Source organism: Rhinopithecus roxellana, chromosome 4, assembly GCF_007565055.1.
Source record: "Rhinopithecus roxellana isolate Shanxi Qingling chromosome 4, ASM756505v1, whole genome shotgun sequence".
In the NCBI taxonomy this organism is placed as follows: Eukaryota; Metazoa; Chordata; class Mammalia; order Primates; family Cercopithecidae; genus Rhinopithecus; species Rhinopithecus roxellana.
In genome coordinates this window covers 66,369,198-66,393,916 of record NC_044552.1, presented here as the reverse complement: position 1 = coordinate 66,393,916, position 24,719 = coordinate 66,369,198, and the positions used below count along the sequence as shown (strand labels likewise).

General features: G+C 39.1%; 1 protein-coding gene across 5 annotated transcripts in view; it reads left to right on the top strand.

Moving 5' to 3' along the window:
* The window catches only part of IPCEF1 (interaction protein for cytohesin exchange factors 1), a 206,888-nt gene that overhangs the window by 135,535 nt on the left and 46,634 nt on the right, over positions 1-24,719 (top strand). For all 5 annotated transcript variants that reach the window (XM_030928346.1, XM_010357563.2, XM_030928347.1 and 2 more), the window contains 4 exons: positions 4,437-4,510; positions 6,002-6,073; positions 13,095-13,153; positions 14,510-14,595. In XM_030928346.1, the coding sequence (XP_030784206.1) occupies positions 4,437-4,510; positions 6,002-6,073; positions 13,095-13,153; positions 14,510-14,595 (291 nt within the window). The remainder of the gene's footprint in view (positions 1-4,436; positions 4,511-6,001; positions 6,074-13,094; positions 13,154-14,509; positions 14,596-24,719) is intronic.

Here is a 24,719-nt window from a genome sequence, read left to right as displayed (position 1 = left end):
CAGGTGATTCTCCCACCTCAGCCTCTCAAGTAGCTGGGAATACAGGCGTGTGCCACCATACTCGGCTAATTTTTATACCTTTGCAGAGATGGGATTTCACCATGTTGCCCAGGCTGGTCTTGAACTCCTGGGCTCAAGTGATCCTTCCACTTTGGCCTCCAAAAGTGCTGGGATTACAGGTGTGAGCCACTGAGCCTGGCCAATTTTATTTTTAGATGAATAAAAATATTACTAAAAGTGTATGTAGGTATGTTACATTTTTGTTGATTGATTTGTGTATTATATCATTTGAGATAGATTTATTGTACTGAAAATGAGTTTTCTAGAAACTAATCATGCCATAAATTGGGTGCTGATTCTAATTCAGCTCCATGGAACTATTGTTTTTTCTTTTTTTATTATTTTGTTTGTTAATTGTTTTTTTTTTTTGTTTCGAGACAGAGTTTAGCTCTGTTTCCCAGGCTGGAGTGCAATGGTGTGATCTCGGCTCACTGCAACTTCTGCCTCCTGGTTCAAGCGATTCTCCTGCCTCAGCTTCAGCCTCCTAAGTGGCCGTGATTACAGGTGTCCACCACCATGCCTGGCTACTTTTTGCAATTTTTAGTAGAGATGGAGTTTCACCATGTTGGCCAAACTAGTCTCAAACTCCTAACCTCAGGTGATCTGCCTACCTTGGCCTCCCAAAGTGCTGGGATTACAGGCGTGAGCCACTGCACCTGGCCAGAAGTATTGTCTTTCCTTTGTTTTTGATTTTTCTGTTTGGCTTTGGCTAAATGGGGGAGGGGGAGAGATGAAATTGTGGAACTAATCAGGGCTTGAGTATAAAGGGTCTAAATCCTCTGCTGAGGCATTTAGAGTTGACCCGAGGGCAACTGGACACCGTGCAGGGTATTTAATCAGAACAGTGCCATGAAGAATGCTCATGATGTAAAGATTTGCTGTGACTGTGGCTGTGATTTGGACACTAAATTTGATGAAAGGGCAGAATTACAGAGAAGGAGAATAGTTTAGGAGACTTTTATAGTAATTCAACAAAACATTAAGGGTAAGTTGAAGGAGGCAGTAGGTAATGGATGGATTGAAGACCCGTGAGCAGATGCAGCAACAATACAACTTTGAGTTTACGTGCATGGGCACCGAGAAGGGAATGGAAGAGTTGGGGATGTCTCTCAGATGTCCTGTTTCGGCAACTGGCTAGAAAGTGATATTGTTCACTGAAGTGGAGAACACAGGAGAAAGGAATAGGCATTTTATGGAGTAAGATAATGAGTTTGATTTTGGATTTGTTACTCTTGTGGGGCCCATGGGAATAGGCTTACTAGGCAGCTGGAAATCTGGGACAGGAGTTCCTGGATTGAATCCCAGTTTGAGATATGGATTTTGGATATATGTAGACAGTGGTGATACAAGGTATGGGTTTTGGATATGTGTGTACAGTGATGACAGATGAAGCCATGAGAGTGTGTATGATCATCCATAGAGAGTTTTGGAACAAAAAGAGAATAAGTCTGTGGACAGAACTCTAGGGAACTCTGACATTTAAGAAATAGACAGGAGAACAAGACCCCATGAAAGAGAAGAAGGCATAGTTAGAGAAAAAAGGGGAGCAGCAGTAATGTGTTGTCAAAAAGGCCACAACAGGAGGGTGGCTCCAGAGGGAGAGAGCAGCTACAGCACCACTTAGAGTTCAATTAAGTGAGGACTGAAAACAGTAGAGGGGATTTAGCAACATGGGCGGAGTTTTGGTCTCTACGGTTTCTCTGGAACATATGGAAATGAATGGGAGGAGGAAGTAGAAACAAATGCTGAGTCTAAGTGATTTTTTCTTTCTAAATTAATTATGGAAATTTACATAAAAACGCCTTACCCTAACATAGATTCTTAAAATTGAGATGAAAGTCATACAACCTAACATTAACTACTTTAAAGTGAGCAATTCAGTGGCATTTAATACATTCACGACATTGTGCAACCTCCTCACCTATCTAGATTCCAAACATTTTCATCACCCCAAAAGGAAACCCCTTACCCATTGAGCAGTTGCTCCCTATTTCCTACTGCCTAGGCCCTGGGTAGCTACCAATTAGCTTTGTTCTGTCTCCCTGGATTTCCACTTCTGGATATTTCCTATAAATTGAATCATATGAGAGATGAGCTTTTGTGTCTCGTTTCTTTCACTTAACACAAGGTTTTCGAGATTCATCCACATAGCATGTATTAGTACTTTATTCTTTTTTTAAGGCTGAATAATATTCCATTGTATAGATACAGCACAATTAATTTATCCATTTGTCTGTTAATGGGCATTTGGGCTGTTTCTACCTTTTGGCTGTTGTGAGTGCTTTGTGAACAGGGCTGCACATGTATTTGAGTACCCTTTTTCAATTCCTTTGGGCATACAGTTGAGCATCCGTAATCCAAAAATCCAATCCAAAATGTTCCAAAATCTGAAAGTTTTTGAGCACCAACATGATGCTCAAAGGGAGTATTCATTGGGTGTTGGATTTTCACATTTGGGATGCTTGACTTGTTTGTACATGCAAATATCCCCAAATCAGAAAAATTCTGAAATATAAAACACTTACAGTGCCAAGCATTTCAATTAAGGGATACTCAGTTTGTAGATCTAAAAGTGGAATTGATGGGCCCTAACATAGTTTTTCAAAACTATACTTTTTTGTAAGGTTGATTGAGAATCCACAGGAAGCACTGTGCATTGTACAGAAAGTTGACTTAGTCTGTATTCTCTGAATACCTTATATTCTTTTTGAGAATCAGCATCCAGTAATTAAGCAGCCTGTCAAGAGAGAAGCTGCATATATATAATATACATATGAATGAATACATATTCATTCTGTATACACACACATATGCATAAATAATGTTTAAAGAAGAGAGTATCCATTAGAATTAAATTTTGAATTTTTTTTTTTTTTTTTTTTTAAGACAGAGTCCCACTCTGTTGTCCACACTGGAGTGCAGTGGCGTGATCTCGGCTCACTGCAACCTCTACCTCCCAGGTTCAAGCTAACCTCCTGCCTCAGCTTCCCAAGTAGCTGAAATTGCAGGTGCCCACCACCATGACTAGCTAAATTTTTTTTTTTTTTTTTTTTTTTTTTTGTATTTTTAGTAGAGACAGGGTTTCACCATGTTGACTGGGCTGATCTTGAACACCTTACCTCTAGTGATCCACCCGTCTCAACCTCCCAAAGTGCTGGAATTACAGGCATGAACCACTGCACCCAGCCTTGAGTTTTGAATCTTATAAGAAGAAGGCATTTCAGATGAAGAATTTAGATGAGTTGAGTCACATAAGAGAGAGAAGATGGGCATAGGGTTAGATGCTTCACCGTTTAATTTTTCCGAAGAAAAGAATGCAAGTTGCACTCTAGTTGACAATAAAGGAAAGAGCAGAATGATCAAGTAAACTAAAAGCACCCATGACACTAACTTAATAGCTAGCCAACTTGTAAAATTAAGATTGTATTTTCGAAATCCATTTTTACTCATCTCCCAGTAACCACAGACTCATTTATGTTTAATCTTGTGGATTCTATTTCTGTACTCAGAGACATCAGTGTAGACGCGAGAAGATTTGAATTCTATGGGTGACAAACAATCTAACTTCATCATGGCTTAGTTAAACTTTATTTGTAAAACACAGATCAACAAATTCTTAGAGAGGTGGGACAGTGATTATATTTCCTATACATGTTTTTGCTGATGTAAAGTGACATTTATGCTATGTCCTCATAAATGTAATTTTCTTCTACAGTCTTTTCTTTGTAGAAAGAATCCCCAGGAATCAACGATGGGACTGAGGTTCTGAAAGATGTAGCTCTGTGATTTAATCCCCAAGGCCCTGCCTACAGACTTGGGAGGGGAAATAATGTGTGTTGAGTGACTCTTAGCTGTTTTGTTTATCTGAGCTCATTTAAATCATAACAACCAGTAAGTGGTCGATCCATGATAGGAATGCAGATTTGCTAACTCCAAAGTCAGGGCTCTGGGTACCATATATATCAAGAATGTGAGTTAGGTTTCTTCCTATGTGCTAGCTGACTAGAGTAGTAGGAATAGAAGATGCTATAGATGCTGACGGGCTCAGCAGACATAAGACTCTGTTTGGTTAGCTATGTTTTCCACGGAGACATAGCGGGTGGAGGCAGGTCCTATGCCTGCTATATGGTGACCATCCCTAAGCTCTGTCATGTCATGTCACTTCTCATGGAAAGATTCTGAGTGACTTGTCAGGAAAACATTAATTTTTTTCTCATGAATTGTGTATCTGGGGCACCTCCATGGTGATTCAGGGTGGTATCTCTTGATTCTCCCTCATTTCATTTATACCATCCCTATTCCATGTACATGATCTCAATACACAAATCCCCAAGATTGATGCATTCATTCCTATTTGTGGTATGTGTTTGTTTCAGGCAGAGAAAGCTGATGGATTTGTCAACCTGCCTGATTTCACTGTAGAAAGAGCATCCGAATGCAAGAAAAAACAGTAAGTTGTCTCTCATCTTCCACAAAACTCTGAGCCAGGATACTATCTTTTCATAATTTAGAAGTGAGTGAAGGTAACATTGGAATGTCTGAGATTTTGGAGCATTATGGGTTGGCACCCTACATAGAAATAAAAGCATTTAACCTATCATTTTCTGGAAGTTTTGTTTTGTGGAGCAGATGGATTTTAAAACCCCCATGAAGCCTTGGCATGGACTGTTGTTGATGACTGTGTCTGTGATGGAATAAAACCCCTCCAGGACTGGCAGGGAGGTCAGATGTCAAGCTTCAGTTCTAGTAAAGAAAAGAACAAGCAGTTAAATAGGACTCACCCGAGTTGCAGATATGCCAGCAAGACCAGATTCTCTTTCTTAGTTCATGGAGTTAATCAGATGCACCCTTGCAATTGAATTTTCTGAGATGTCTTAAGCTTAGAGATTACACTCTGATCTAATTTAAATCCAAAATATTTGAGAACTGACAGGGACCAAAAAAATCACCAGCTCATGGTCCTGGTTTTCCTGAGAAGGAAACAGCCCAAAGAGTCTGTGACCTGCTTAGATCTCATGAGAGGGCTGGCTGTAAACCCAGGTATCTAGACTTTCATTCAAGTGCTCTTCCCATGATAGCAGGCTGCTATATTTTGCATATGTGTCCATTTCCACCTTTTTCTTATTATTTCTTCAACCTTTGACATCTTTTCCAGTCTTATCAGAAGGGGGCTTTCCTTTTTGTCCTATGTTACTAGTTGCAGCAATTGAGTACTTTTAACAAGATTAGTAAACTGGTGTTAACTTTAAGTCTTTGCCTCTGTGGTGTGGTTGCACATGTCCAGTGTTGATTCTTGTGGTTTGAAAATGATTGACTATTGACAAAAACCCTGGCCTGTGCTGTGCTGCAGGACTTCCTGCCTAAAGGTCGAAGTGGAAACACTTCTTGTTTGTTATCTTCAATGTTTTCTACTTTTCTTTTATACTAAAATCTATTTCATATTTCTCTTTTACTAACAAAGGATGCCTTGGATAAGATTTCTGATGTGTTGCTGCAGAGTGGATGTTCCATACCTGATTATTTTCCTATAAAAATTCTTCTGTATATTTGATTGAAAGTGAAGAAATACCTTGCTTGAAGTAGTTGTTCTGAATATTTTGAAGTGACATTTCTATCACTTTAAAATTGAATTTATTGTATCTTTATAGCAAAGCAGTTAGCAAGTGAGAGGAAAAGGTTATGCCTATATATTTTAAATGGAAACTACTGACCAGCTAAGACTCAGCCCTGTTCTGGATATTCTGACATAAAAATTGACTCTCAATTCCCTATACGAAATAGAGACTAGACAATAGGTATTTAATATTACCAAATTATTTTTTGTAAATTTATGAAGAAAGCAGACAAATTTACGAAGCTTATGGTTTACTGATTTATTTTCAGATCCATTGTTGACTATAAACACTAATTTTTTATGTGTTTGTGCTTTTCCTCCTTCAAGTGCTTTTAAGATCAGCCATCCACAGATCAAGACCTTTTATTTTGCAGCTGAGAATGTGCAGGAAATGAATGTGTAAGTAGAGGAAACTGGTAAACCCAATCCTTAATGGGAGTGTACTTAACTTTGGTTAGGCGTTGGAATTTTAACCATATGTTCATATCAATTATTGTTTTATTTATTTCTGTTACTTTAAGGATTAATTTATTTAGCACTTGCAATGCCTTCATTCTTCTCTAGTATTTGGAAACAGTTTGGAGAATTACACATATCAAAGTGACTATTTTAGGAAGAGGCTGTACAGTTCCTCTCAGGGAACCACTAAGTAGAGAAAGGAGTGGACAGAAGTCATTAAAAGAACACGTTAAAAGGAGAATCAGCATCACAAGGAGAGAGGCTTGAAAGTATTATGTAACTGATCTTGCAACTTTCAGAATTCTACATGCAAAATATCTCTATAGCATTTAATATATGCTGTGTGATTATCGTGATGATTCATGTATTTATCACTTCTCCATGTATTGTCCCGAACATTTTGCAAAATGTCTTTGCTCAGAGTACATTGAACTTAAAATTGTAGATCCCTAGCTCCATTTGCCAGGTGGTCTGTGAAAATAAGTGGGTTGTGTGTAGAGTACAACCTGCTCTACACCATTCCTAATGGTTTAGATTCAGGTGTGATCACCATAGTTGTTATTCATTTATTTATTTATTTATTTATTTTTGAGACAGAGTCTTTTTCTGTTGCCTAGGCTGGAGTGCAGTGGTGCGATCTCGGCTCACTGCAACCTGCGCATCCTGAGTCTGAATGATTCTCCTGCATCAGCCTCCCAAGTTACAGGCATGCATCACCATGCCCAGCTAATTTTTTTGTGTTTTTGGTGGAGGTAGGGTTTCACCATGTTGGCCAGGCTGGTCTCGAACTCCTGACTTCAAGTGATCCACCCAACTCAGCCTCCCAAAGTGCTGGAACTACAGGCATAAGCCACCTCACCTGGTCAACAATGGCTATTTGAATCAGGCTGTATTTGAGGTGCCAACTGGAGGTATCAGAAGGCATTCTATTTAATGTAGCCATATTTTCAGAATTCTTAGTGTCTCTTATTATTTCAAATGACCAATTGAAAATACGTTTATGGAACGCCTACCACGTGCCCCATTGCAGCAGATGGTGGGCAATGGCAATGAAAAAACCACACATAATTCCTCCATTCATAGAGCTTACGCTTAATCTGTTTTACTTATAATGATTTCCTTACCTATGTGCCCTATGTAGTTCTCTTTGCTCTCTTGCTCTAGAAACATGAAGGAAAAAAGCAACTGTCTTTCACCAAACGTGTGCATGGGCACGCGCGCGTGACACACACACGCACACTCTCCTTCAGTAGCTTTGTCCAGCTAGAAGGATTCTCATCTGTCCCCTATCTTCACCTCCCTAGCATCACCCTCCAGGTGAGGACAGAATGGTTTTGTACTGTAGAAAGTTGGGAAGCCCTGTGTTAGAAATAACAAGGCGAGGAACTGACAGTTGAGTCTTCCAAACAAAGCTTTGATTTACTTGGACAAAGAGAGAAGTTGTTTCTACCCTTTTTCTAGTTTTAGCTTTTTTCTCCCCTTGGTTTTCTTAAGCATCTGAGAAAAATAAGAACAGATACATGAACGGAGAGGATGTTAAAATCTCCACATCAAAGCTCTTTACTTATTTTTTTTTATTTGCATCAGTTGCTAAATCCTGATGGTTAGCAAAGCCCTTGCTGTGTAAGTGGGATGTGGAAGGCACAAGGTCTTGCCCACTAGCACTTGGAGCCCTGTGATAGTGAGGTCAGTCCGCCGCTGAGCCTCAGTTCATCCCAAATGGTCCTTTCTGGTCTTGAATGGCAGTGAAAAAGTGCTGCCCGCCTCTCCCCTGCCCAATACCTCCTGCTGTCCTGGCTGTTCTTTAAAAGCGCCTTGCATCTCCAGCTTCCATCCCTGGCCTGTCCTTCCCACTCATTCTGTGGCTGATTCCTTGCAAGTAGTTCTCCTCTCTCCACCAAGAGGTGAGTGAGACAGTAGCAGAGAAACCATTGATTCTAAGTGCTTTGTTTGTTACCTAGTGAATTTTTCCTCCTACACTGTAAGGTGCATTTTTAAACCAATGAAAGTGTGAGACCCTTCCATGTTTATCTGAATCGGCTGTATTTCATGCAGGTGTGCTCTGTAAATCCTACATCCCCCTCCTCACTACCCCAGTGTTTATTTAAATTTCCAGTTTATTTATCTTCCAATTGTATGTTCTCCCTTTGCAGAAACCTACCTAATGGTAAGTAGAGTTGCATGGGTAGATATGATAGATATACTTCATCCTGTTGGCTGTGAAATCAAAGTCTTTCACAGTTATCATTGTCAAGATCTTATCGCCTGTCTATGCTATGAAGATCTGTTCATTTTACTTAAAATTCTTTTAGGGGTTATCTTTCAGCTGACAAACAAGATGCAAATTGAAATTTGAACTTAAGGTGTCTGGACTCCATGTTTTCGAATCTCTTAGTGACCTTTAGACTTGAAAATTGTCCATCCGGCTAAATGGTCCATTTTGTTTGGGCCTGAAATCTATAATAATTTCTCATGTTTATAATATCATTATAGAGTTTCATTACTCTAAAAATGACTTTTCTAGTAGTGAACAATGCAACTTCTCCCTTCTCCCACAAGATTATGCAGATGACAGAGATTTACTTTGCAATAACACATGAAGAATGTCCCTTCTTACTGATGCAGCCGGTTTAAGCCAGGAAATAATGTATCTGGGTATTACTTGGTAAGATGAGAGGTGTGGGGGAGGGAGTGGGTAGCATTTGGAGTGATGAGTCCTTGTTTTAGAAGTTCCTCTCCCTGGGCAACTGCATTTCTGGATGGTGACATTTCTCTCAGGGACGATGAAGGGAAATGTAATTAAGTTTGGTAGAAGCTCCGCATGTTCTGTAGTGAGTCCCAATTTAAAAGTATAGGGGTAAATAATTAAGGGTAATGAAAGAGTTGGTTTCTCAGCAAAGACGGGAGCTGCCTTTCTCAGACACTGTGGGAAGAATGCTCTTGTTTTGTACATCAATTTCTTAACACTTGTTCTCCTCCAACACACACACTCACGTCAAATTAATATACAACAAACTCCCAGGAAACATCTGTCATTTTCTTTTATGTAAATATAAGTCCTTTTGTGCATCCATCTACTTAGCCACAGATAGACATTTTCCTGCTGCCATGATGTTTTTTAAAAAAAGTTCTTACCAAAGAAGGTACTCTAAGCCAGTGGATCCTAGAAAGAAAACAGTCAAACAAGATTCTAAACCATCACCAGTTTTTCACAGCAAGTAACTAATGGTTGTGATGAAAAGGATATAAGTTTTGCGTAAGGGCTGAGAAATATATTTTCTTTATTGTCAACGGTCTTCTATTTTGCTCTATTTCCAAGTTTGGGAAAGGAGCTTAGAAATGCCTTTTCTTATTTCAGACACTCAAGTGAAAACTATTTTTTTTTGTCTCTTTAAAGAATATTTTGCCTATTTCACTTTTAGTTGCTTTTTGGGGGTGGGGGAGAATCAACTTACACAATTATGAACTAACGTATAAGCTAAAAATTGTTATTCTGGTGTTTTTAAAAGTGAACCATGAAATGTGTTGTGTTTTGCCTGGTCAGTTTTTAAAAATGAACTTTTAAATGCTTATTTTAGTTAATAATACATAAAATGTATTCTTGTTAGACAAAGCAAAAGACTTCCTATATCCTCACCTCACTTTCTAATTCAACTACTCTCCTTAGGGATAACCACTTTTTTTCTTTTTGCTTTCATTTGCATTTATTTTATGCAGGATCGATGCTCGTGCTGTGAGTTTTTGTTTCTTCAGTGTCTTATGGGACACTTTTTTTCCCCCCATGCAGCCATCTCTTGTGGTTTAGGAACAATGTCTTCCTTTCCAGCGAGGATCATCTCCATGTGGCAGACGGAGCTCACATATAAATTCATCCGACCATGAGCTCTGAAAGTACAGTGGCCCATCTTGGGTGTTTCATTCACTTGGATGTCAATGACCAGAGAATCTACATCTAAACCCTTGAATTCAGCATTACTCTCTGCACTTGTAAACATGTGCAGGAAAAATTGAGCATTCTTGTTGGGCCACCAGCCCTGTGTCCAGCCCTGTTGTTCGGCCTGTGCACACCTACCAACTCCACCCTTGGAGGGTTGGAATGGTACACATTGTTTCTGTAAAGTGACATCTTTCAGATAACTTGGTGGCTTTTCATATATGCATACCTTTGATAGCCTAGGGAATTTCACAGGTGTTCTTAAAGTGAACACAAAGATTTGAACCTCTTGATTTGCATGGTTTTATGGAGTTTTCTGGGTCAAGTGAATTGCAAACCATTTTCACAGATCACCTCAGGCCACTTAGGGGAAGAAGAGGGTTATCCACTTTTTTTTCTTTTTTTTTTTTTTTTTGAGATGGAGTTTCGCTCTGCTGCCCTGGCTGGAGTGCAGTGGTGCAATCTCAGCTCACTGCAACCTCTGCCTCCTGGGTTCAAGCGATTCTCCTGCCTCAGCCTCCCAAGTAGCTGGGATTATAGGTGCGTGCCATCAGGCCTGGCTATTTTTCGTATTTTTAGTAGAGACAGGGTTTCAATATGTTGGTCAGGCTGGTCTCTAAGTCCTGACCTCATGATCCACCTGCCTCAGCCTCCCAAAGTGCTGGGATTATAGGTGTGAGCCACTGCACCCAGCCATCCACTTTTAACAGTAAGATTATATTCTTCCTGACCCTTTTCTATGCATACCAATTCATGCACATACAAAAATATATAGTCTCTGAAGTACAGTGGATCAGGCTAAACATACTGTTGTATGCTTGATCTTCTCAATTAAGAGCATATTAGGGCTTTCCATTTTATACACATTTCTATTACAAATTTGGAAATTTGTAATTTCGAAAGCACGATTACAAAAGATGAATTTGTACATATATTTGTTCATATATTTTTCCAAGTCATTACCAACACCCCCTACCCCCGTCTTAGTCCACTCATTAGCTTCATTATAACAGGAAATTGATAGAATCAGTGTTGATAGAATAAATAATTTATCCATTTTCTTATTAATGTTTTTTTTTTTTTTTTGCCATTGCAAGCCTTGTTGGCAGTGAACAGTCTGCCACATTTGTTTGTGTATATGAAAGTGTGTTTTTGTAGGATTGATATTTATGATTGGAATTGTTGGGTGAAGGGAATGGATATTTAAATTTGTAATATTACCATTGAATTGCCTTCTCAGAATTGGCTGTATCAGTTTTCATGTTTAATTCAATAAAAGGTGACAATGCTTCTTTTTCTGTTTCCTGCTAAATACTTGAAATCAATAATATTTTTAATTTTTTTCCAATCTAGTGGTGAAAATATTTTCTTGTGTTTGAGTATGCATTCTCAAAATACTATTGAGGCTGAGAAAAGTTTTTTTCACATGTTGTCTAGCTATTTGATTTTTCCTGTAAATTTCTGTTCCCTTATTTTGCCTGTTATCCTATTGAGACTTGATATACATTTTTGGGTTCCTATTGCATATCTGGGCTCTTTATTGGTCCAATTTTAAGTGGCTACTAAGGAGTTTGTGATTATTATGGTGCTGAAGGTGATTTCTTAACAAAGGTTGGAGCTCATCTTTGTTCTTTAGAAACTCCTATTTTGTTTGTTTGTTTATTTATTTATTTATTTATTTATTTATTTATTCATTCATTCATTCATTCATTGAGATGGAGTTTCACTCTTGTTGTGCAGGCTGGAGTGCAATGGTGTGATCTTGGCTCAGGTACAAGCGATTCTCCTGCCTCAGACTGCCAAGTAGCTGAGATTACAGGCACCTGCCACCACACCCACCTAATTTTGTATTTTTTTTAAGTAGCAACGGGGTTTCTCCATGTTGGTCAGGCTGGTCTTGAACTTTGGAGCCCAGGTGATCCGCCCACCTTGACCTCCTGAAGTGCTGGGAGGCATGAGCCACTGCGCCTGGCATTGAATTTATTATATATTTTCTGTTAAAAAATAACAGGTACAACAAGACCATGGCAGGTTGAGGGTTGCATAAGGATTCCTAATTATCTGACAGTTACACAGGTGGGAAGGTGCAATATTTATGGCTTAGTGCAACTGTAGCATGCTGAATTGTTCATGGCTTGTTCATGGCCCAGTGCGAGACTAGAAGACATCAAAAGCATAGATGAATTGATAAATGCGTAGCATGGATTTTCACTGTCTCAAAGTAAGTACAGAAATAAACAAGATCTTCCCCAGTAAGTGGAAGATAATAGAGTTAGGAGTATATGTCATAGATACACTTTGTGTTCCATCTTTTAAAAATTTGTGTTTCAAGATATCTTCCTAAGTAAACCCTTGAGAAGGAACTACAGTGGTCTGCAGTGATAAGCCAAGTTTGAGTTTCTGTCTCGTTCTGTTTTTGTTATTGATGTTTAATTGGAATTCATTGCCAGTAAAATGATAAATAGGACATTTTCAGTTTTTACGTTACATAAAATTCTTCAAGGAATTAACATTTTTTCTAGTTTAAAAATATCTGTCAAATTCTAGCCAGATTTTTTTTACTGATTGACATAAAAATATTCCTGGATTAAACATGGATGATCTTTTTCTAAATTTTTTCTAAAATAAACTGACATTATTAAGACATTATTAAGAGTAACACCCAATAACTTTAATAGCCAAGTTACTAAATCCAGTGATAAAGGATTTGATGCTTGCTAAAAATTTCAAATGCACAATTACAGAAGATGTATTTGTTCATGTATTTGGAATACCTAATTTAGCTGCCATCATTAACCAACTGAGTAATGGGCCACCTCACATCTTACCTTACAAAAGATACCTTGAGTATGGAAAGTATTGTGAAACCAGAGGCCTTAGGTTTCGATGGCACAAACTTATGATGTTTCTGGAAATGTGCAGACTGATGGTAGAATTATTACCTAAGTTCATAACAAAGTCTGGGGGAAGGTGAATGGGTGGGGGGCTAATCTCTTTGGTCAACATTTGCTCTCTATTTAATTTTAGGTGGTTAAATAAACTTGGATTGGCTATAATCCATCAGGAATCCACTACAAAGGATGAAGGTATGTTCTATTTTAAATTTCTGAAAATTTAGCAAGAATATTAGAATAGGTTGAAACAGGGTGAAAAAACAATGTTAAGTTCTATGTATAGTCTGATCCTGAGGAAACATGCTTTGGCATTTAAAATGATCTGAGAATATGTGGAGACAGACATATTCACACAGACTCACCAACATGGAATAGAGCTTCCCATGCTGGCTATGAATGCTTTCCACACTTCACCCACACTCCGGCAGCTGTGTGCTTCATGACATCTCAAACAGTCGCTGATGCAAATGTTTAATTGCTCCACTTGTGGAATTCTTACTCATAGACATGATCTCGTCATGAGCTGGTCAGATGACTTTCATTCCACTATTTCCTCCCTGATATTTTGATATTTCCACCAGATGTGTGCTGAGACTAATTACCCTAAGATTGTACTAGGAACCTGAAGGTCATATTGGGACACAGGCCATATTTTTAGCTCAGTTGGTAGCTTTCAGGGTTCAAAAACTACAGGAGTCTAATTCTTAATGATGCAATTGCACCTTGGTGTTCAGAAGAGGGAGGATTTAGCTGCCAGGGCCACCAAACTCATAGTCTTTCTGAAATGCTCAGACCCCAAAAGGGCTTGGGAATTGGAAGTAGGGAGTTATATCTTCTGATACAAAATCACAAAATCTTAGAGTGAGTTAGAAATGGGAAAGTGGTAACTTCATTTGAAACAATAAAGGGGTACAATGCAATACCCATGAAGTCAGTTGTGTCCTAACCATTTTCTTGGTCCTCTTTTCCATAAAATAAGCACCCATTGTCTATTTATAGATTGTGAGTTAGTACAAAACTACACACAAAACTTCTCCTTGTCCTGGTATGTAAGGCCTTCTATGACATGGCCTCTACCACCTTCCAGCTTCGTTTTCTGCCATATCCTGTAGGGTTCTCCACGTACTTGGCCCAGCCTGCTCCCTCAGCCTGGGACTTCCCTTCACAATTTGTGCACCATTGATGGTTTAGTGATCCTGCCAGTTTCAATTCACTATGATTCCTGTGATCAAAATTACCACTGATTTTGTGCTCTATTGGTATTATGACTCACACCTCTTTTGAGGAATTATTTTACTTTCCCCAAGCTACTGTTTGTCTTCTTCCTGCATATTGGATGCTCTTTGAGCTCAGGAGCCCCGAACTGGCCATTTGTTTCTGCCTCTTATGTAATTCCTTTGCACCAGGTAGTTACCAGGTAGTTCATTAGATATGAACTTTCTGAATTGGATTAAAATTGCAATAGCCAGATGGAGATAAACCTCTGCTTGCATTGTGGAATAAGTGATGACAGCATTAAAGCATTAAGCATTTTCATTTTTGTTATAGAATGTTACAGTGAAAGTGAACAGGAAGATCCTGAAATAGCTGCAGAGACACCACCCCCTCCTCACGCTTCCCAGACTCAGTCTTCGGTATGTACCGACATAAGTAGTCTGTTGGTCATCGATCAGATGTGTGGATGTCATTTCTTCCAATTGGGTAGGAAGTAGCTTGACCGATAAATTTTTAGAATGGGCTAAATTAAGATACCTGCCAATAAGCAAGTGCAATTTTCAGGGTGCTGATTTTGAGCCTTCTCCATAGCAACCCACTGGTATGATAAACTTGGTTTATTTGTGTGTGACCCAAAGATGTACCGTACTCAGAGGATTCATGAGGACGCAAAGGGCTTCTAGGTGATAGGCCGGTGCTTGCAAAGACTTGTTTGACAGTGTTTATTTATGCCCTACTTTTTCTCGGGAAGAATTTAAATGCCTTGCCTATGTGCATGTACTATAGCAATGCAAAACGAACTTAGGATGAAAAAACAGCAGAAAGAAAAAAGGAGAGCCAGAAAGAGAGCAGGAAGTTGGGAGTGGGGATAGTGCATTAAAAGTGCACACGGAGTGATTTGTCTATTCACTAGAGAGGAATTCAAATTTGATTCTAAGCTTTGGAAGCACCAAAAATAAGTTCACATTATTAATTCATGTGAAGTCTATGGAGAGTTGCGTCCTATTTGGGTGCTCTTAGCATTACGGTAATGGCCTCGAGAAAGGGTCATACAATGATCATTGGGGAAGTTGGTTTATGGTTTTTACACCAACCATGTACGAGGATGTATGTAAGTGCTTTCAATGTATAAACTTAATTCCCCAAGCAACCCTGAGAAGTAGTATGATTTAACTTGCATTTTATTTAATGCATTGCATTTAATGAGGCCAAACACCTTCTCATGTTTGTTAGCCATTAAAACTTTCTCTTTTGTGAAGTGTCTAAGTCTTTCCTACATTTTTAGCTGCTTCCTCCTCCTCCTTTTTCTTTAGGAATGATAGAATTTCTTAATTTATTATTCTATATATTAGTCCTTTGTCAGCTATAGGTTGGTGCAAAAGTAATTCTGGTTTTTGCCATGAAAAATAATGCAAAACACACAATTAATTTTGCACCAAATCTCACTTTTAATCTTTTTAAAACTGTTCCACAATTTCTGTTTGTAAACACATGTTCTTGAAAAACATGTCAGATTTATCCATCACTTTAATTGTGGTGAGAGCCTTTTTTTCCCCCTGGTTTCAAAAATTGTTTCCTATCCTAGGTCATGAGAAAGTAGATATTCCTGTCTTCATTTCATGGTTAAGGAAACTGAGGTTCAGAGATGTTGAATGGCATGTTCAGATGTCCAGTGAGTGCCTGAGATGGGAATCCCAGTCTGTTTAGCTTTATAGGACCTGCTCTTTCTACTGAACCATGACACTGTCCATCGTAGACCCAAATGATGACAGGTTCTGACAGTTTACAGTAGCTCATTCACTTACCAGACCTTTTCTGCCAGAATTTCTGTTCAGTATGATAGTTTTTATCTTTATTGTGTTTTGCAAGTTCCTGGATTTAAGGTATTATTTTGATTGTTTAAATAATGACCTCTACTGTTTTTTTCACACTGTCAGTGGAGAATTGTGGTCAGTTTTCTAATTTATTTGGCTAGCAGCCAAGAAAAGACATAAATATTTATTGAATAAATGTTTATTAAAATATCTGTTAAATATGATTAGCCAAAATTAAGCAAGATACAAATACAATTAAACTTTGAATATGGTAAAATTTAGAACAATTTTTGAACTACATTTATAATATTATTCTTTCTCAATATATTCGTAGCTTCTCCCTAGTGTAATTCTTCTTCTTTTTAAAAATCAATTTTGGATTTTAGAAAAAGCTTTTATTTTCTTTATATCATTCAAACTTAATGATATTGTCAGACCTTACAATGTTTCCCAGCTTTTGACAACTTTCCGGTTAGATTACCCTTTAATGCTTCTAAAGACATTATCAACTTTGTATTGAATAGGTCTTCAAAAAATGTTCCTTTTGTTGATTTAAGAGAGGATTATGTCTTTTTGCTAAGTTTCTCTCTGTCTCTGTCTTTGTCTCTATGTCTGCCTCTGTGTCACTCTCCTATTTTAACCTGTGACATGCAAATGTTTAGTTGTTCTCCCTCCATTTTTTCCTCGTTTATTCTCCCTCACGCTGTGCCCACCAATATACCTCTTTTATGATTATTTAGTTGTAAAATACTGACACTTTCAGTTTTATAATGGCAAACTAGTATCCCAGGTTACTTTGCTACGAGCATTGTCAGGCATCTAGAACCCACCCTGGTGAAATAAAAGCAACCGAGTAGCCATATCATGGAGAGCCTTCTAGAACTCTCCCTGGTGAAATACAGGCAAACAAATTGCCTTCTTAGATGATGGATCATGGCTCAATTGCATTATGTAATGACAATCTAACCTGATGCACAATAGAAGTTCAGGGAATACTTGATTTAAAACAAATAAATGAAGGGATACTCATGAGGACAGTAAGTTAGGTCACTGAACTCAGAAGGATCTTTCAATTTTCTGAATCATCAATCAAGTGTTATTTTTTAGAAGTTCTAAGTTGAGCATTTTTTGGCAGGCCATTAATGCCAGCATTTTCTAAAGAAATATATTGGAAATAGTCAGATAAATGTTGAACAGTTAGATTTTTTTTTCCCCTTAGCAACAGAATGTGTTCCTCCTGCTCACATATTTCCCAGGCAGATTTTGTTTTTGTTTTCTCTTGTTTCTGAAAAACAGACATGCAAGGCACTTGGTTAAACTAACATTTAGGCTTTTTATTTAAGCAGATGAAATTAAAAATATATATATAGTAACTTTTTTTTTTTTATTTTGAGACACAGTCTCAGTCTGTCACACAGGCTGGAGTGCAGTGGCATGATTGCAACTCACTGCAGCCTCACCCCTGGCTCAGGTCATCCTCCCACCTTGGCCTCCCGAGTAGCTGGGACTACAGGTGTGCACCACCATACCTGGTTAAATTTTTGTGGAGATGGGGTTTTGCCATGTTCCCTAGGTTGGTCTGTGGCTCCTGAACTCAAGCGATCCACTCACCTCGGCCTCCCAAAGTGCTAGGATTACAAGTGTGAGACACTGCACTCAGTCGTAACTTTTATCCAGAAAGCGAATTGAGCTAGTGTTTGGCCCAATACAGTATAGGCTAGCGATGACTCAGGTATACAAGCTTAGGGGCAAAAATATTTTTTTTCCCAAGTTTTTGGTTAAAAAATTATTTTGGGGCCGGGCGCGGTGGCTCAAGCCTGTAATCCCAGCACTTTGGGAAGCCGAGACGGGTGGATCACGAGGTGAGGAGATCAAGACCATCCTGGCTAACACGGTGAAACCCCGTCTCTACTAAAAATACAAAAACTAGCCGGGCGAGGTGGCGGGCGCCTGTAGTCCCAGCTACTCGGGAGGCTGAGGCAGGAGAATGGTGTAAACCCGGGAGGCGGAGCTTGCAGTGAGCTGAGATCCGGCCACTGCGTTCCAGTCCGGGCGACAGAGCGAGACTCCGCCTCAAAAAAAAAAAAAAAAAAAAAAAAATTATTTTGGGTGATGAACTTTCATTTTGTTCTAATGAACTCAACAGTATAAAATAATACTATTTTGGAAAATTATCTCAAAAAATTAAAAATCTTGAAAATATTTAATTCAGGGTCCAATCATTCTAATTGCTATAGAGTCAAGATAAACAATGAAACCAGTTTGGATTTCTGCTTCTAATGGGCTGAATGACATTTCGCAAGATAATAACATATCAGGAAATCTTCCCTGAGTGAGGAAGAGGTTTTTATGTTATGTTCCTTCTTCTTCTGAAGCCTTCAGAGGGGTGATAGTGGAAAGAACATCCATTGATTCTCAAAGAAGTTGCAAGTGGGCAGCTTTTATCAGGCTTACTGAAAGGGCTCCAAGTAGATGCGAGACTTTTAGTTTCACTCTGAAAGACAATCTATAGAAATCATTATCTGTGATTCCTTTAGTTTCACAAAAGAGCAAAAAAGGAACCAACTTTCCATTTCAAATCTGGTAATTTTATAAGCTACAAAGTGAGTTAAGAGCTATAAAAGTCACTAAAAATCTACTCCAGGTATTTTTCCTTCAAGTTTAATTTTAAAAAAGTATCACGAGATAACCTGGTCTATGCTTCTGGGCATATTCATTCATTCAACAAGTATTTATTGAGAGTCAGAGTTCTAAATACTTGGGACACATCAGTGAATAAAGTGGACTGTGATTCATGTTCATCATGGAGCCAAACTTCTAGTTGACGGAGACTGTTAATAAACAATCCATATAATAAGGAACATATATGCTATGTGAGAAGTGGACTCCAATGAGCCAGGATGTGCTGGGGTAGATATTGGGTTGTGGCAAAGAATAGAGGAGCCAGGACAGGCCCGACTGAAAGCTAAGATCTGAGCAAAACCTTGAAAGGTGGTGTGAGAGTCAGCCAAGTGGATATTTGGGGGAAAAGTTTTCCAAGCAAAGGGAACAGTGAGAGTCAAGGTCTCCTTGATGTGTAGTACTGCAGGGAGCCCTCTGTGGCTGAAGCGGGGTGAACCAAGATGAGAGTAGTAGGAAATGAAGCCAAAGCATAGTGGTAGCCATGTCGTGGAGGGCCTATGGACCAGTTAAGGACTTTTGACACCTGAGTTGTTTAGGCAGACTTTGAAAGGTTTGAGCAGAGGAGGGATGCAATCAACTTCCATTTCAAATGGAGCCCTCAATCTGCTCTGTGCAAAAGACTCTGGGAGGTTGGCATAGAATCAGAAAACTAAGAGGGAGTTATACAGTAAGCTATTGCGAAAGATGGTGGTGATTCCATCAGGGGATAGCAGTGGGGTGGCAGAGAAATGGAATGGTTAGATTTTGAATCCATTTGGAAGGTAGACCTTCAAATAGGCAGATCAAATGAGACAGAGGAGATAAATATTTATAATCCCAGCTTCCAGCAGCTTATGCAGATTATTTCAACATAGCAATCTTCACATTTTGATGTTTTTCAGAGGTAGTTTTTTAAATACTGAAATGAGGGGAAAAGATCAGTTAAAATAAACAAAAGAAGCAATAAGGAAAAATAAATCCTGCAAACTGTGGCCCTTGGGCAGCGACAGAGGAGGAAGTCAAAGTTTTCACCAGCCTGAGGTGGTGTATGGCTTGAGCCCCAAAGTTCAAGACCAGCCTGGGCAACATGATGAAACCCCGTCTTTACAGAAAAAAAAAAAACAAAAGTTTAAACACAGAAAGAGGTGAAATTAATTTTGGAAATTCACATTTAATCTTAACAAGACATCTTGAACAGTTGTCTACCAAAGTCATTTGATTATTCAGTATCTGTACTAAATGAAAGAACAGAAATGCAAGTGGGTAGCTGGGTGAAAAAGGTAGAGAAAAAAATTCACCCTTTCTCCTCAAGATTCAAAAAATGATTGTAAGCCATATGGTTGAATATCTAACTGATTTTAAGACTTGGCTAAAATTTGTCTTTATATTTTTGCCTCTGACTTTAACAGCTCATCTTCACGGCCTGCTCTCCTGGCAGTCAGTCACGCAGCCTGGTGGCTGTCCCCCCGCCAGTCTCCTGCCTTCTGCTCCCACTGCCTAGTGGAGGCCCTCATCAGCCCTGGCCTGAGTTATTGAAATAACAGGCTATTTTTCTTTCCCTGTCTCTAGTCCCTCTCTCTCTCTCTCCTCCTAAAAACCACCTCCCAATTAGTCTTCCTAAGATGCAGTTCTGGTATTACCTAGATTTTCCTCTAGGGTTTTTATGGTATTAGGTCTAACATTTAAGTCTCTAATCCATCTTGAATTAATTTTCATATAAGGAGTAAGGAAAGGATCCAGTTTCAGCTTTCTACTTATGGCTAGCCAATTTTCCCAACACCATTTATTAAATAGGGAATCCTTTCCCCATTTCTTGTTTTTCTCAGGTTTATCAAAGATCAGATGGCTGTAGATGTGTGGTATTATTTCTGAGGACTCTGTTCTGTTCCATAGGTCTATATCTCTGTTTTGGTACCAGTACCATGCTGTTTTGGTTACTGTAGCCTTGTAGTATAGTTTGAAGTCAGGTAGCATGATGCCTCCAGCTTTGTTCTTTTGACTTAGGATTGTCTTGGAAATGCGGGCTCTTTTTTGGTTCCATATGAACTTTAAAGCAGTTGTTTCCAATTCTGTGAAGAAACTCATTGGTAGCTTGATGGGGATGGCATTGAATCTATAAATAACCTTGGGCAGTATGGCCATTTTCACGATATTGATTCTTCCTATCCATGAGCATGGTATGTTCTTCCATTTGCTAGTGTCCTCTTTTATTTCACTGAGCAGTGGTTTGTAGTTCTCCTTGAAGAGGACCTTTACATCCCTTGTAAGTTGGATTCCTAGGTATTTTATTCTCTTTGAAGCAATTGTGAATGGAAGTTCATTCATGATTTGGCTCTCTTAAAGTACAATAATAATTAAAAAAAAAAAAGAAGCAATGAGAATTCACTGGAAGCTTTTGTGCAGGTGAATCAATGTGATCAGAACTGCATCTTTTTTTTTTCTTTTCTTTCTTTTTTTTTTTTTATTATACTTTAAGTTCTAGGGTACATGTGCATAACGTGCAGGTTTGTTACATATATATACTTGTGCCATGTTGGTATGCTGCACCCATCAACTCGTCAGCACCCATCAACTCATTATTTACAGCAGGTATAACTCCCAATGCAAACCCTCCCCCTTCCCCCTCCCCATGATAGGCCCCGGTGTGTGATGTTCCCCTTCCCGAGTCCAAGTGATCTCATTGTTCAGTTCCAACCTATGAGTGAGAACATGCGGTGTTTGGTTTTCTGTTCTTGTGATAGTTTGCTAAGAATGATGGTTTCCAGCTGCATCCATGTCCCTACAAAGGACTCAAACTCATCCTTTTTTGTGGCTGCATAGTATTCCATGGTGTATATGTGCCACATTTTCTTAATCCAGTCTGTCACTGATGGACATTTGGGTTGATTCCAAGTCTTTGCTATTGTGAATAGTGCCGCAATAAACATATGTGTGCCTGTGTCTTTATAGCAGCATAATTTATAATCCTTTGGGTATACACCCAGTAATGGGATGGCTGGGTCATATGGTACTTCTAGCTCGAGATCCTTGAGGAATTGCCATACTGTTTTCTATAATGGTTGAACTAGTTTACAATCCCATCAACAGTGTAAAAGTGTTCCTGTTTCTCCACATCCTCTCCAGCACCTATTGTTTCCTGACTTTTTAATGATTGCCATTCTAACTGGTGTGAGATGGTATCTCATTGTGGTTTTGATTTGCATTTCTCTGATGGTGAGTGATGATGAGCATTTTTTCATGTGTCTGTTGGCTGTATGAATGTCTTCTTTTGAGAAATGTCTGTTCATATCCTTTGCCCACTTTTTGATGGGGTTGTTTGTTTTTTTCTTGTAAATTTGTTTGAGTTCTTTGTAGGTTCTGGGTATTAGCCCTTTGTCAGATGAGTAGATTGCAAAAATTTTCTCCCATTCTGTAGGTTGCCTGTTCACTGTGATGGTAATTTCTTTTGCTGTGCAGAAGCTCTTTAGTTTAATTAGATCCCATTTGTCAATTTTTGCTTTTGTTGCCATTGCTTTTGGTGTTTTAGACATGAAGTCCTTGCCCATGCCTATATCCTGAATGGTATTACCTAGGTTTTCTTCTAGGGTTTTTATGGTATTAGGTCTAACATTTAAGTCTCTAATCCATTGCTTCTTAAATTACCTCCCGAGTCTTTGGCTTGGTATTCAAGGCCCTTGGGCTGTCTTCAGACTGCCTTTACAGTCTTGCTGCTGATTTTACCTTTGTCATCAGCCCAACAAATGGCCTGCTGTTTCCCAAAAGCGTTCCAGACTTTCATGCCCTTGCATCTGTAGGTATAAAGTTTCCCCACTTGCAGGACCACTTGCCCCCGACTCCCACCCCAATCCCACCTTCTAAATGTCTTTCAAAATGGTAGCTTCGGATGTAGCTTCCTTCATGAGAACATCTCTAGTCCTCTAGGTCAGGGTGATTCTTTCCTCTTCTGAACTCTCTGTATTCTTGTAGTATTTCTTTTTTTTTGACAGTTTTTTCATGTTGTTATCATAATCTGCTTTTGATTACAGATTTTGTATAACTGGTTTATTTCTCTAATTATTACATTCTTAAAGTCAGAGCCAGTGCCTGATATCTTCTTGTTTACCCACATCATTTATGACTCTGCCTAGCACACATTTGAACCTAAATAAACATTTAATGGACAGATGGATGGGTGAGTGAGTCATTACTGAGACTTCATCCACAACCCCCACAAATTTCTTGCTCCATAAATATTTTCTCATGTGAATGAGAAATACACTACTTTCCACTTGTCTGGTGCTTTTGCATGGCTTTGAGAAGAATGATTTCATTTGACTCTCACAGAAATCTTGTATGAGTTTTACAAATGAGGAAGTCAGGTTCCAGAGAAATAAACATAGCTATCGTAGGTAGCATTTGCAAGCTGCTTATGTTTCATGAAGAATATTCTTTATGGGATATCATTTGCCCCTCTTGATAAATTTGAGTTAGGCAGCTGATAAATATTTTTGTGTATTTACCATGTTTCAGGGACTGTTACCAATATGGGGGTGCCATAAAGAGCTTTTGAGAATAAAGTCTCCTGGCATCTCTTAATAGCCAAAGTAATCCTCTAGTGAAAGCCTCAGATGTAAGCCATTAGTTTCAGGCCTAGCAGCAGCTGGGGATGGCTGCAGCAGAGCCAGGAAAAGGGGATCTGGGTAAGTTCCTAAAGTGTCTGCTATTGTAATCCTAGTTGAAGGAACACAAGAAAAGGCATAGAGATACAAAACTTTATGATGTGTTAGAAAGGAAGGAATCATCAAATGTGATAGCATTTGATTTTAAGTGGCAGCCTGGGGTAAACAAAAATGGAAAATGTGCACCTTGTCCTAATTGCAGTTTATTCATTGTCCTCTAAAATATTTCTGCAATACACAGCCACTCATATTCAGCAACATATACACTAACTAGTTAGCTAACTAATTAAATAATAATACATAATAAATTAATGTGTTTCTCAGTGTGTGTATGTTTTTATTTTGAAACAGAGTATTGCTCTTGTTGCCCAGGCTAGAGTGCAGTGGTGCGATCTCGGCTCACTGCAACCTCCGCCTCCTGGGTTCAAGTGATTCTTCTGCCTCAGCCTCCCAAGTAGCTGGGATTACAGGCATGGACCACCATGCCCAGTTAATTTTTGTATTTTTAGTAGAAACGTGGTTTCACCATGTTGGCCAGGCTGGTCTTGAACTCCTGACCTCAGGTCATCCACCTGCCTCGGCCTCCTGAAGTGCTGGGATTACAGGCATGAGCCACCACACCTAGCCAGTGTTTTAGTAAAGCTGTTTTTATTAAAAAAAAAAAAAATACAGGGACGCTGAATTAAACTAGATGGTGTCTTCTCCCTTGAGCATCTTGAGTTCTGTGTTGAGGAAGAGGGACAATGCAGTAATAATTCAAACAAATTACTTCAAGGACTGACAAATGCTATGAAGAAGATGAAGTAGGGCAATGGGCTGGAGAGTGGTCAGGGGTTGAGGGTGGAGAGGATACTGCTCTGTCTGCTGTGTCACAGAAGACCCTGCTGAAGAAGTGATATTTCAGTGGAGGTCCAAGCAATGGGAAGGAGGCAGTCCACCCAACATCCACAGGGAAGCCTTTCTGGCAAGAGGGACCAGAGATGTGCTGATGGGACAGAAAGAAGGCCAGTGTGGCTAGGAAGGAGTGGAGAAGGAGGGAGGAGATGCAGGGAGAGGAGACCTTAGGGGTTCATGTGGACCTTCTGAGCTCTAATGAAGACTATGGATATTATTCTACTTAAGATGGGCAGTTACGAGAGGGTTTTCTGCGGAGGAATATTGTGAACTTTTTGTATGTGTTAGCAATACTCTATCTGTGGTTTGGAGGATGGACTGGGGTGGGGTGGGGAGTAGTGATAAGGCAGGAAGCCAGTAGAATGGTACTTGGAGGTAAAATGACTTCTTCAAGGTCACTTGGATACTAAGGATCACAGTGATGAGTAGATCTTCGGTCACCACATTGCCCAAGGTCATGTGGAAGGTCAGTGGCAGAGAAGGAGTATACTATTACAAGGTCTTTTGGTATTTAGG